The 14,687-nt window shown below is 36.9% G+C and overlaps 1 protein-coding gene across 1 annotated transcript in view; it reads left to right on the top strand.

Moving 5' to 3' along the window:
• The window catches only part of eys (EGF-like photoreceptor maintenance factor), a 266,834-nt gene that overhangs the window by 244,490 nt on the left and 7,657 nt on the right, over nucleotides 1–14,687 (top strand). Inside the window, exons 45-47 of the mRNA XM_084736538.1 lie at nucleotides 811–983; nucleotides 10,579–10,761; nucleotides 12,147–12,313. Coding sequence (XP_084592664.1) covers nucleotides 811–983; nucleotides 10,579–10,761; nucleotides 12,147–12,313 — 523 coding nt within the window. The remainder of the gene's footprint in view (nucleotides 1–810; nucleotides 984–10,578; nucleotides 10,762–12,146; nucleotides 12,314–14,687) is intronic.

Here is a 14,687-nt window from a genome sequence, read left to right as displayed (position 1 = left end):
CTCAGAGCATTTTATAAAGTCCCTGTCTGCATATTACTCTGCATGCTAGATCACCCTCCTCTTCTTGCCAAGAGAGGAAGTGCACGCATATGAATCGAGGAAAGAAGACATCGGAAATCTTGTACAATTTCAGGTTATACGTTTTCTGACACGCTACTAATCATCTGCTGTTATTTTTTTAGGCTGTGTGTGTTTACCTTTTCCAAAAGACATGTGAAGCAATTTCTGCCTCTGCAGGAGCTACTAAGATGAATAAATCTGTAACAAGATTCTTATTTTTCTCCACCACTATCTACACATTCACTCAAAGGCTTGTGTTTCAGCAGATCTCATATATTACAAGTAGCTATTCCATCAGGCTGGACACATTTACTCTGAACATCGTTTCAAATATTTCAGGCATTAGGAGGTAGGTGGTGGGTGTTTTATCACACACCTCTTTGTTTCTGTTCTATAGGTCAGTGTGTGCTTGTAAAACATCTGTACATTGCTGCAATCAGAGACGGCAGTGTTTCAAGTAAATATATTTAAAGGGACAGTTCACTCCAAAATCAAAGATACAAATTTTTTGTTGGCCTGTTGTACTATTTATCTATTTGGATTGCTTTGGTGTCAGCTGCTGAGTTTTAGAGATATCAGTTGTAGAGATGTCTGCCTTCTTTTCAATATAATGGAACTAGATGGCACACGGCTTCTGGTGCTGTGTAACAAGATGCTGTTTGATGTATTCATGCTCATCTCTGGCAGCAATGTCATGGTCAATTTTCACCTCTGGCCTAATGATGTCTCCCTCTCTGTCTACACGTTCAGCGATGCCGAGGACTGGTTCTGTGAGTGCCCCCCGCTCTACACTGGCCGGCTGTGCCAGTTCAATGCCTGTGAGCGCGACCCCTGCGGCCATGGGGCCACGTGCATACCGAAGTCGCCGTTGGAAGCCATATGTCTCTGCCCCTATGGAAGACAAGGTCTACTGTGTGATGAACGTAAGTGTTACAGCACCGTACAGATCAATGCAGCGTAGATTTAGCAGCTTTATTAAGAGGCTGAGCTGCAAACAGTTGGTGAATGAGAGCCCTGAGCAGTTGGTAGAAGGAGAGCCTGTTGTTAAGTAAAGGGATTAATGAAACTAAATTGTGCTGAAAAGGCAGAAATGTCTTCCTCCAGCAATAGAGTCAGATAATCAAGGCAAAACTCACGGCTGCTGTGCTGAATATTCCAAAAGACTCCTCTTAGTTCATAAGATCTTATTTCCCAACAACTGTAATTTCGGCAGTGTGAGTTGAAGCAACTTTTCTGAGGAACTTTTTCCTTAAAATGTCAGGCTTCTGCTGTGCAGCAGGGTGTTGATGTGTTCTCACATTTCCAGCTATGTTAATAAGCTTGCTGTCACTGCTGCCTGTCTGCAGTCACTTATTTTTCATTTTATTATAGGATGCTGTGTAAAACAATACCCTGGCATATCATAACTATTTCTATCACATAACTCCACAACCATTAGAAAGTTATATGATAAAGGGTCATAAAATGCTGACTGGCTAACAAAATTTAATAATTATTTCTGAGCTGTTGACCCTTGTTCAGATCATTTAAAAATGGTCACACAGTTACCTAATAATGTAGAGGAAAAAACATGGGAGTGATTATTTTCAGCTCGTGCTCTGTGCTGCTCAGTGGTCATGGTTACCTCTCCAAACCTGTGCCTGCTGCAGAGTTGTTGTTTTTTCATCAGTATGTCATGTTTCTCATTTGTCTGTTTAGGATTATCGGCTACAAAAATGCAGATGAAAGGTTTGGATATTAATTAAAACCGTGCACCTACTCCAGGGATTCTCAACTTGTTTTGCCCGGGGGCCACTGAGATGAGGCCAGGAGCCAGTTAATGAACAAACATTAATAACATTTATCAGACTAAATTAACTAAAAGGCCCATAACTCATCTTTCTTTGAAATTCTTAATTTTCAAATTAAGTGACTTATTATGAAGTAAATTAACTTGGTGCAAAGATTGACACTCAGCCTACAAAATCTGATTCTTCTGCATTGAATAGCTGCAACTGCATTATAGTGGTAAATCCATACAGCACACTAACTATAGCTGCCTGGAACCTCTACCATTATATAATCACTCAAATGCTGGATTTGTAAAAATAAAACATTAACAGCTCCTGTGGGACAGAATAAATAGCATTTTTAAGCTCTTGTAGTGAGTGTAGGCTAACATGCAACTTCTCAAGTAACAGCCGAGGGACATTAATGAACATTTATTAATGTGTAAACAAACAAAATTTCCAGTGTGAATCAATTTATTTTCATTATGAATTAGAAAATGATTGTAGGGCCATCCAGCACCATATCAGGGGTCAGGTTAGGCCCACAGGCTCCAAGTTCAGTATCACTTGCCTAATCAGTAATGAATTATGATTTTAAGAGTAACCAAGTAGATTACATAATATGATGCATACTTAAGAACAAATAAAAGTACAAACTTGAAAAAAATACTCTTAAAAGTATAAGCACTTCTCCCAAAGAGACCTAATTACACTAAGATGTTAAGACTGAATTTCACCTAGTTTTCAGCTCAACTTTGAAATCCTGGTTGGTGCACACTGCCAGGACTGACATTTCCATTTTTATTTAATGCTTATTAGCAAATGTGAGAATGCTAACCAGCACTGAGCGTGAACACACTGAAAGAGCGGTGTTCATTGGATGTCCTCATATTTTTGGTGAATGGTGAACTGAATGGATATGTTTGCAGTCAATGAACATAAACATGAGTGACGCTCCTGAGTGCGATAACAGTGCTCACATCATTATCTGGTTAACAACAGCAGTGTGATCGCAGCAGGGAGAGAGGGAGCATGTAAATATGGACAGAAATGTTGTTCGTGTAGCAGGAAGTGTATGCACTTCACTGCAGACTGGAGTTTGTGTTACAATGAGAAAAGGACAGATAGATTTGCATCATTTTCGTTTGTCTCCTCTGTCTCGTGTCCTTACAGTTCTCATGTATTATGGTGCGTTCAATTTGACTTGGAAGTCGAGTTGCCAACTGAAAATCTCAACAGTATGCTGGTGTTCAAATTTGCTATCTGCTGTAGTGTAAAATGTTCTCAAATTGTTGTAAATTGTTGTTAATAACTAAAGATTTAAGTATTCCTGGCCATTCAATATCCATGTTTTAATACAAAAACATGAATATTGCACACCATTTAGTAAGATGTGATTATATAGACTTCAGTGTCCGTGGTAGGACTAAATTTGATCAAAAATAGATCAAATAATTTTTTTAAAAATTGAAGAAATGAATATAAACTAGCTCATTTTTGGGACTGTGAACTTGGTTCAAAATTCTAAATTATAAACTATGAACTAGTTTGTTTCAATATTTGTGCACTGAACTTTGAGCTAGCTCCTTTTATGTGTAAACTTGCACAACACTGATGCTAACATAAACTAAACTAAGATGGTGACAATTGCAAACATACATGCACTAACATGAACATGTTAGCATTGTCACTGAGATTTTCCTAGTATGCTGACATTAGCATTTAGCTCAAAGCACTGCTGTATTACAGCCTCACAGAGTTGCTGGCCTGTAGAATCTTGTTTATTGTCTTGTGTAACCAAAATTGTAAAATAAGGCAGTCAAAAAAGCTAATAGTGACACCAGGTGACAAAGAAATATGGATCTCTTTTATATTTGTCTATTCTCTAATTCCATACAGTAATACCATAAGAAGGAGGCTTCACAGACTGTGGTTCTCACGAACAAAGGGCTTTGCTTGACTAAACTGACTGTAGGAGCAGCAGGGTGCTTGGCATATAAGTCGCTCAGCCATGTCACAGCCCCTGACAGACTCTCAGCACCCTCATGCCAAACAGAGTAATCTAACCTTCCAGTGTCACACTAAGTTTATGGCTGACATTTGGAAATTTAGTCCTGATAACATCAGATAAGATCAGATCAAACCTGATCACTCCTGAGGTCCCCTGCCTCTCTGGGCTGTCTTGTACTTGTAGTGAACACTGTGAGTGGTGGCATAGTCGCCTTCTTTTTCCCATATATTTGGCAAAAAAGCACAATTTGTTTGTCTGGCAGGAAACATGAAAGAGCAAAATGTTTTTTCTAGATATACTATTTTCAGTTCTTGGTTCGCATGTGCACTTTCATACATTAGGTTGATCTATGAACGTGCAGGAAATAGAGGAAAAGGAAGACTGGGAAGTGCTATTGATGCTGGAGTGCCTCAAGAGTTGAGGTCATGAAACATTTATGGATGTTTAAGACGACTTCACTCAGAATTATTAATGGTCTATCTTTGTACACAAGTTGCCCATACCTCCTGTAAAAGATTAATGTTTAGAATTAATAGAAGAAAACAGCATGTTAAAGCATGTGAAATATACAGTACTACTGTAGTAGTACAGTGCGACCTCTTCTTGTTGCTCAGATCCAGTCATAGTTTTGTTTGTTAATTATAATATTGATGACTGTGAAAATAATTTTCATTTTAAATGGTTCCAGCAAAAAAGGATGTGTTAAGTGACAGATCTGATTGCACAAAGCCAGAAAATGTTTTGCATGAAAAATAATGCTAACACTTCAGTGCCTCACAATAAACAGACAAAAACAGCCAAGTCCAGACAAGCAGTTATGTAATGCAGTCTTTTTTTAGTACATGATATTTTCATAGATACATATTATACAGTCCTTTTTCAATGGTTTTAAGGGAGAAATCTGTAATATATTAGCTGTATTTTATTGTAAAATGACCATATATGTTATCAGAGATTAAGGAAACACGCTAAGATGAAATATTCACTACTCTGACAGCAAAGCTACAGCTGAGGTGTCCTCCTTTGAAATTTCTGTTCCTGGCTGGAATAAAATTAATTAAATTAATGCCAAATATTTGCCAAATGAGCAAATGTCTGTTTATGAGTTGTAAGAAATCATTAATAGTCTTTGAGAAGGAGTGGATGTTTATTTCGGTTAAACAGAGCAAAATGTTAATGGAGTCTGGCAGGCAGTAAAGCAGGCAGCCACTGAACTCCAACTCCAGAGTGTGTATTCTGAGAATTTAGTTTTACATTGACAGACAACTGTGTCTTGCCTTGCGTCTCGGGGGGGAGGGGGAACAACTGGCCTGTTCTTTGTACTTTGTATTTTAAATTGTGCCATCTTAATAGGGCTCCGCTTCTTGACACACACTTCAGATGGTCCAAATCATAATGCTGTAGTCGTTGATTCTGTTGCCTTCTTTTGGCTGAGTTATTCTCACCTTGAACACAAAAACACTAACATGAGGTCAAAGACTGTGCTGATCCTTGTTCCATTACTGAAGAGACAAAGGACTCAGTCCCACCCCTTCCTCCTTATCAGAGCTGATTATCTGATTAATCAAAAATAATTGTTCCAAATATAAATTTAACATCAATTCTTTTCTCAAAAGAAAACCTCTAGTCTCAATAATTTAGTAAATTGTGAAAATATGTTTAACACAAAAATATAACGCAAAGAAATGACCATAATGACCATAGATTGTATGTTACATAGGATTTACACCTATTTTATTCTATAGCTCCAAATCACTGTTTGGACTGCAGCATCCTTTGTGGACATGCAGTTGCTACATACTGTATTGCTTCTTTAATGTTTGTGCCTAAACGCAGCATTATTCTGCAGCAGCGGTTTAATTTAATATTGATTTAGTGAAGTTTCTGTTAACCTTGCCTTGTTCTGAGATTGAAAAGAATATAATTGTGTATTCTGTACAGTATACAGAAGTGCTGTTTTCCCATCTGCTCTATGGCAGCTAAGATGCACACCATACTTGTGCATTTTTTGTCAAAATGCATTTCACAATCTGGTGTCGTTTGTCATTCTGTTTTTCTTCTGCCACTCCTGCTGGTTTGTTCTACATTACACAGATACCCAGCAAAGTGGAAACCCTATGTAATATTATTTGACAGAGTGCAGCGCTACAATCTATAGATGGATGCATTTCACAGAGACAGTCCAGAAGCTTCTCTGTTAATAATATGTTTTGTAACCACTAGTTACAGCGTGTTGTACAGTCAGTTAGCTAACAGAAATGGTGCGTAGGAACACATGAATGTAAATCAATAAACTGCAATGATTTCTGTTGATTTTGTATTTGCGCATTAAACATAATGCTCATGTCACATGCCTCATGCCACATGAGAATAAGTTGCTGTCTGCATATAATGGCTGAATGAGTACAACGAATAACAAGATTTACTCAGTAATTCACTCCTACAGTCCTATCACAAGAGCTATTATGGACCTTTGTGATTTTGAATGAATGCTGTTTAGCGCACCCAAAGGTAACTGATAGTAAAGTCAGCCTTTTCCCAGGCTCAGAGTTACTGTATGAGATTAAACCTGCCTGAAGGATAGCTCTAAAATATGGAACTCTAAATTATTTTAGTGCCTGCTGAATAAGATGTAGATGAGGAGTTTTATTTCAGAAATTGGAGGGAATGAACTCAAAATCAAGACCACATGCAAAATTGAATGAAATGAATGTTAATTTTGTAAAACTTTAATGTTCAGTTTTTGTGGGCACTCTGTTGAAGAACTATTGATTTACCTCCCTGTCCATCCCCTGTATTCTTGTCCCAAAAGGCTGGACAATATGGAAAAATTCAAAACTCACAATATTTCAGACCAAATACCTTAATATCGAGATTTATCAATATTGCAATGATATTGTGGTGCTTTCACAAAATACAACACAATGAGATTTTTGATAATGAGGATATGATGACTTCAAAACTATCCAAATGCCTTAAGACAAAACATACAAACTGTTTGTTTTTTGCCTTTATTTAAAATATGAGGTTGTCATGGGAGGACAGGATGATGATAATAACATAATGCGTGCATGCTGATGTCCCTGACACTTCTGCTTCTGTCTGAAAAACAGAAATATGCTGTATATTTTTGCAAAAGGGCTGTTTCTTTGCAGTACAGGTAGTGTTCACTGTGCCAAATATAAATGCAAGATAGAATAACATATAACTTTAGTTTCTGTGCCTAAAGTAGTGCTGGTCAATATGGCTTAGAAATAACATATCTATCATATTTTAGGCCAATAAATTAACGAATAGTGCAAACACATGATGAACTTATGATGCATTCTGTAGATTAAACTGCCCAACAGTATATAAAGTATTTGGAACTGGGTGATATGGACATTGATGCTAACACAATGACATTTCTGATAAATAATCATCAGTAATGTTGATATAATGACTTGGTGGTCAAAGCTAATAATAGAACAGCTAGAATAGTCAGGTGAGTTTTACATCACTGTATTGTAATGCAGCATTTGAAACCAGGAAAAGACAACACTTATGCCATGCCATAATATAATATTATTCAGAATATAATTGAATATAGTTTAATATCATGATATTGATATAGCAAACTTATTGTTCCATATACCAACACAGGGTAATATAATAACACTTAATATTGTCACATTACCAGTTGTGTCGTCAAAGGAAGTTTAACAGTTTTGTGCAAAAATGTAAACAATATAACCCTCAACAAAGCTTGTAATTACAGCAAAACTCTGGCACATTTCCTATCCAAGAACATCTAGTTAATCATAGCACAATGACTTTCAAAATACTAAATGTTGATTGCATTCCAAAAACTGCATAACTTTTCATGTTTCAGTTTTCTCTGCATACAACAGACTATAATAAATCTTTTTTTTTTTTTTTATATTTAATCCAGTTTCCTTTTACAAGTCAATGCAAGTTTATTTGTATAGCACAACAACAACAAGGTAATTCTAAGTAACAAATAAACATCAAGACAAAATGTAAAAGGAATACAAGGCAACATAAAAAGACATTTCAGCACAATTAAAAGAGCTACGTAGAAAATAAAAAGTAAGATAAAACAGGAAAGCAGAAGTTACAGTTGCAGCTTAAGATTTTAATCAAAAGCTTCAAATTTAATAAAAGGCAGAGGAAAACAAAGAAAATCTTCAGCCTGGATTAAAAAGCACTGAGAGTTTCTGCAGACCTGATGTTTCTTCCAGATATGTGGTGAATATAAACTAAATGCCGTGTCTCCATGTTTTGTTTTGACTTTGGAGACAGAGAGGACAGAGACCTGGATGTTTCATAATGTACTAGAAGATCAGAAATGTTTTTTGGCTCTAAACCATTCAGTGATTTATAAACCAACAGCAGTTTCAGTTATTTGGCAAACAGGAAGCCGGTGTAAGACCTCTGAACTGAAGACCTCCACCGACACCTGCTCCTTTTTGGTCTAAGCGAGGACACAGGCAGCAGCCTTCTTAGCAGCTGTCTGATCAATTTTTAGACAGACCTGATTTAGTAGACAGTATTTATAGTAATCAAGTCAACTGAAGATAAATGCACATACAAGTTTTTCCAAATACTTCTCAGCCAAGTCTTTAATTCTTGACATATATTTTTCAGGTTCTATTAGGCTGACTTTGTATCTGTATTATCTGTTGAAATTCAGTCTGAGTCCATGACGACACTAAGATTTCTGGCTTGGTTTGTGGTTTTAACAATACCGATTGAAGCTGTTATCCTGTTGTTGCAGAACAGCTTCATATTCAAGCTTTTTGAACAGTAGGTTTTCATTTCTGGCATGCTGTTTGCAAGCATTTGTAAATAAGACACAAAAGATCCATCATTCTGGCATTGGATAAGATTGTTTGTAAAGAAAATGTAAGCATTTTAAATAAAATGTGTTAATAAGGGATGCACAATATGGTAAAAATATCATATTGCAATTATACTGACTGAAACTGTGAATGGGATTGATGATCATTTTTGCATCACAGTTAAAATCATGATGATGTGACATTTGTTGGGATCCATACCAAACAAACATGTTTTATTACATCTGGAGAACAAGATTAGTGGGAGAGGACATCTCTACAGTACTACTGTACCTCATTTTACTGGGGTTTGTCACACATTTTTCCTTTATGAAAAATTGTAGGGCTCTGCAATTTGGATACTGCACTTGGTCATACTGCAGTTTTGATAATATCACAGTTAGTTGTCCAGCCTTGATGCAACCGACTGAATTTTCTGTGAAAACAACATGAATTATGTTGATGGTATGGTCGACAATAGATGGATGTTGTGGTAACTGTGTTTAGAGGTTTGAAAATGTGACTACAGATTGGACAAAAGGATGCTGGCGATTATAAAAAATGCAATAGACACTCAGAATCAGTTTGTGCTGCTTGCTTTGTAGCTAAACATTTTAATGCCTGATTAAATCTGGGACGAAACTTAAATAGGTCAACATTTTCATTAAAAATATTTTAGAATAACACATTTTATACCTATGTCCAGTTAGTTTTATTAGTTTTAGATTTTGTCTGGGACAGGGATGTTTTCTGGCACAGAGCAAGTTTAGAAATTAAAAAAATGAAAGCAAACCAAAACAATTTATGAATGACTATAATCATACTTATGAATATTTAAAGAACAAAAGTTCACCAAAAAATTGGAAGTGTTATGAATATTTTAATAAGTTTTTTTTCTTTGGTAGATCATGATTTGTCCCAATTCTCTATGGGTGCCCAGTGGGTGTTTTATTAATTCCTGGCCATCAAAAATGTCCTAATATCAGTTTGTTCTATTCAGATCAGTAATTAATTTGTACAGGGTAATTCAACCATGAAGACAGTAAATAGCTCTAGGTCATTTAATTTAGTAATAATAATGGTTGACATGTTTGTATCTGGTCTGAACAGGTGGGAAGAGCACAGACAGCCAAGCTTAAAAAATAAGCTGTAGCTGCAGCACTCAGGCCATTCAGTGAAACAATAGGCAAATAAAGCTCAACCAGACTAGAGATGATAACAGAAGCATTTCCAGCTTTATTAATAATTTAGCAGCCAAACAGAGCTGAGGGCAGTCGCAGAGGGGAGCTCTGAACCCCTCTCAGCTATCGCCTGGGGCTGCAGAAGAATATGCAAGGTGTTTCCAGAGGAGGGGGAGTGCAGTGCAGTTTTGTGTTTGAATCCTCAGTGCTGTGTGGAAAAAAAACCCCGCACAAAATATACACACTACAGCAGCATGTAATTTTGAATGAGCGTGGGGAAATTTACATTGAGTCCCCAGTGTTAAATCAAGTAGATGGGAATGCTGAGATGGAGTAGAGGAGAGAGCATTATTGAATCAACCATGCATTCTGAATAAGCAAACTTGAGCTTGTAATTGAATATCACTGGGATTATTGTGCTACCCTTGTGAACATTGAGTATGAGGCGATGCTTGCTTGCCAGAACCCGTCCTAAACAGCTATTAATGAAAATAGAATAGGACTGAAGAGGTGATAGTATTTGAAAACAGGTCATCATGTAATAGCATTCAGAAAAGAAAATATTTCACTAACCTCTGGCACATAATGTGTAGCAATAGTGCCATCTTTTGGTAACCTGTGGGGGAGATGATGATTCAGACCTGTTCTCTCTTAATTCAACCCCACACAGACACCTACACCACGAATATGAAACAAATGTGACTGTGTTTGTTTTGCAGCCATCGATATAACTCGTCCCAGATTCAGTGGAAGTGATGAGTTTGGCTACACATCCTTTGTGGCTTATTCCTCCATCCCGAGCCTCAGTCTCTTCTACGAGTTCAAGCTGAAGTTCACGCTCGCCAATAATTCATCTGCTGTGAAAGACAACCTGATGCTGTTCGCTGGGCATAAAGGACAAGGTGAGCTCCAATCTAGAGACGCCCGAGCAGCAATTTAAAATAATTCTTACGGTCAAATGAAAAGAGGAAAACAACTTTGAGATGCCTCCTCAGTTGGATTTTAGTTGTCAAACTTCATTAAGGATTTTAAAAGACATGCTATTGCCATTTTGAGAGGTTTTCACCCGCTGTGTATGGTAATGTGTTATCTAATAGATTTCCACTCTCCTCTGAGATCCTCTAATCAAGAGGATTCCCTAAGGATTTTCTTTCTTGGCAGATTTTGAGGCATTAATAATGAGTCTTCCCGCAGTCCAGCAATTAGTTGATTTCCAGCTAAACTGTTATTGTTCTTGACTTTCAAAGGGAGCATGTTGGAATTGCCTACTTAAAAAAAAATGAACATGTGAACCAGGCATCTCAAAAGTATCAATGTTAATTGCATCAAACAGACTTTGAGGTGCAGGTGCAACGTGATGCTGTCAGCTGCCATCACTTTAAATTAGGATCTCCTCTCTGTGGGGTCAGGCTCGGTAGCAGGTAACCGCCGAGTCATTGTCGCTGGCATATTTCATCAAAAGGAGGAGAGGGGAAAAAACACAAGATCTTGTGGATCTCGTGCACTTGTTTTCTCTTGAGAGTACAATTCATCAAGGTGGAGGCAAAAGAAAACAAGAGCCACATGAATAATGAAATGTTTGTCATGCGTGAGAGCAGCACAGTTGGAGATAAAAATTCAAAGGTTCAATATAAGAATAAATGGAATGTGAGCAATTCACATGATAATTGATTTAATAAAATGCCTTCTTTTGATGACCACCATCCCCAAGAAATTAAGCACTGATAAATATTTCATTGCCAAGCTTGTAGAGTAATGGATTACATGTAACAGGATTCCGCAGTTAGGATACAAAAAAAAAAAAAACTGTAATACATTACAATTTAAAACAACATCTATAAGACAGTTACTAACATTAGCTACACAGAAGCACATTAAAGCATTCTATCCAGATCAACAAGTTTACCATATCTGGTATTGGGGTAATCCAGAAGTATCGTAAAGTAATCAAGTTACATTACTTTAATATTGTGATACTTGGATTAGGTTACTGACTACAGTTTTTAAGTAATTAGTAACTTTATCGGAGTACATCTTTAAAGAAACCCCTCCAAGGCTGTTCGTAGGAGTGATCAAGTTCAATAAGCAGAACAAATAATATATACATAAAACACATGGAAATTAAAAATTCATCAACAAATCATTCATTGAAAATGTTTGTTATAGTGGTCATAATAATGTTTTAACTGAAAGCAGAATACTTTTCTCTGTTCGTAAATGAGTTTTGGGGGAAGCTCAGCAGGAAATGTTATTGTTTGACACAACAAACTTTTAATGTGTTTTTCAGGCAATGACGGTGATGACTTCCTCGTCTTGGGGCTACGAAATGGCAGAGTTGTGCATAAATTCAACCTTGGATCTGGCATAGCAGCCATAGTCAGTGACCGACTGAACCACCAGATCGACATTCACACTGTTACATTTGGAAGGTCCAAGAGAACAGGATGGCTGAAGGTGAGTCGATCATTAGACAAGCGTCACTTTTGGATAAAGGTTTTATATACCTTCCTCCATACTGTATACATAATAATAATTTAAAGAATATCCAACTACTAAGGTGTTGGGCCACCACAAACCACCAGAACAGCTTCAATGCAACCCAACCATGGGGTCAGAGCCACTCAAGTAGGTAAATCTTTGAAAATGAAAGGAGCGAGACAGAAATACGTATTTCTGTTATATAAAACACTGTGTAACAGAATTATTTTATGCTGCTTTTCTCTGACTTGTATCTTTATGTAGCCTTTTCTTGTGAAATAATCAATAATCCTAGGTCTTCGGGCTTATAAAAATCCTTCCAATGAAAGGGCAAGAAAAAAAACTGTTTAGTTGAACTGCTGATTGTGCAAGCAGCAGCAAAAGAATGGAGACATAAAGATAAACTGATGTGCAGAATAAAAAATAGACCAATGGGAAAGTAAAGAAAGAAGATATAAAAGGGGTCACAAGCCAAAAAGCTTGAGAAACTGTTCTAAACCAGTGGTTCCCAACCTTTACGAGTCGTGACCCCCCAAAATAATCAGGTTGATGTTCATGACCCCCACAAAAAATCCATAATACAGAAAGTCAGGGTGATATTTCCAAAGTTTGGTGAGAGCTTGGGGCTCTTTTGGAAACACAGGAGCCTTGCGTATCTCAGTTAATGGCGCTGTTGTCGGAACTTTCAGGATGACCCACCTTGAGACACAGTCTCAATTTCCTGTCCAGTCACTTGTTGGCCCGAGTCTGGAGCTGGAATACTTTTTCTGAGAAGCCATCGCTACATATTCTGCCAATGATACTGTAGTTCAAAAGCACAAAATTGAAAATGTGTTTTGTTAGTGTCAAACCAGAACTCATGTGCAGGCACAGTTTGACTAAATAAATAAAATCTAAATAAATAAAATCTATTTTAAGGTAAATTGAATTACTATAAATTAATATAAAGACCAATCCCCAGACGAAAATACAGCCATCATTTCTCATCAGGCCTAAAGCTGGACTGAGTAGTTTAGTCCCTTATGTTGAATGTCTTCAAAGGGACAATTCATCAAAAATACATATTCTTCCTCTGGCCTGTAGTGCTATTTATCATCTAGATTTTTTGGTGTGAGTTGCAAAGTTTTGAAGATATCAGCCGTAGAGATGTCTGCCTTCTCTGCAGTGTAATGGGACTAAATGGCAAACAGCTTGAGGTGCTCAAAGCACCGAAAAAACCCCCACACACATTTTAAAGATGAAAAGCGAGTTTCTCTTTCCAAAAATCATGACCCGGTTACTGAAGATAATCCACCGACCTTGCTGTGAGCTGTTTCATGCTGAAACTACTTTCTTTTGAGTTAAAAGAAAGTAGTTCAAGTAGATTCTCCTGCAGAAAAAAAACAGTGCCTGCATGAAACTGCTGGATAATGTATACAGATACAGATTATATCGTAAATTTTAAAATTTACTACTGCTACTCTCCAATTACAAATTTTTGGTGAAAATGTATGTAATTTATATATGAAGTAGATGTAATTTCTAAAATGTAATTATAATCATCTTTGTGTTAAATAATTTTTTTTAATGAAAATGTTGGCCCTTAAAGTTGTGTCCCAGATTTCTGTCAGCTCTGTCAGATTTTTACAAAAACATGATTTGATCAGGCATAAAAAGGATTAGCTGTACCCTAAGGACCCCTGTCTCACTTCCTGGTTTTAAAAAAGGTGGGAATACTACTCAAACACTGATAAGCTTTCTGTTTTTTGATAAAGTCATTAAATAATATTGTAATCAGATGTGCCATAACATGTCAACTCTGCTGGCCTTTTTAAATCAAAGCTACTAAGAATTAAGTTTTAAAATGTGTATTTTGATTTGCATTAAGAGAACTCTCAGCAATGTTAAAAAATCCATTACAAGGGTTAATTTGTGTGGTTTTTTTTCAAGAATGAGTGGACCCTTTTCCTTCAGTTTGCCACCTAACTGTATATGGTACAAATTTGTCCACCATTAGGTGGTGTAGGCTGGTAAATGGTGTTATAGTGAGGTCAGTGTCTTCTTGGAACACATCAGGTCTTGTTGTACCAGAAAATAATATTTGTCCAGTGATCATGAAGTACAGGATGTTCACATCATTTGAAGTGTGGCTGAAAAATCTCCAGGAACAGTGAGATGTTATCGAGTCAGCAGGGGCCAAGACCCCTGGGGAATCGATGCCGCAAAGAGCTTCAGAGCTGTTCGGAGGCAAAAACAGCACAGTACTGTAGTTATTGTGGCTAATAAGTAGACACTTCCTGAATAACTCAGGGATAAATCCAAGGTCATGCAATCTGTCAACAGATTTTTAAATAAATTGTGCTCCCACTCT

This window comes from Lutjanus erythropterus, chromosome 14, assembly GCF_056507025.1.
Source record: "Lutjanus erythropterus isolate fLutEry1 chromosome 14, fLutEry1.hap2, whole genome shotgun sequence".
NCBI classification, from domain to species: Eukaryota; Metazoa; Chordata; class Actinopteri; order Lutjaniformes; family Lutjanidae; genus Lutjanus; species Lutjanus erythropterus.
Note: the sequence above shows the minus strand (reverse complement) of the source record. Positions and strands in the feature narration are given on the sequence as shown.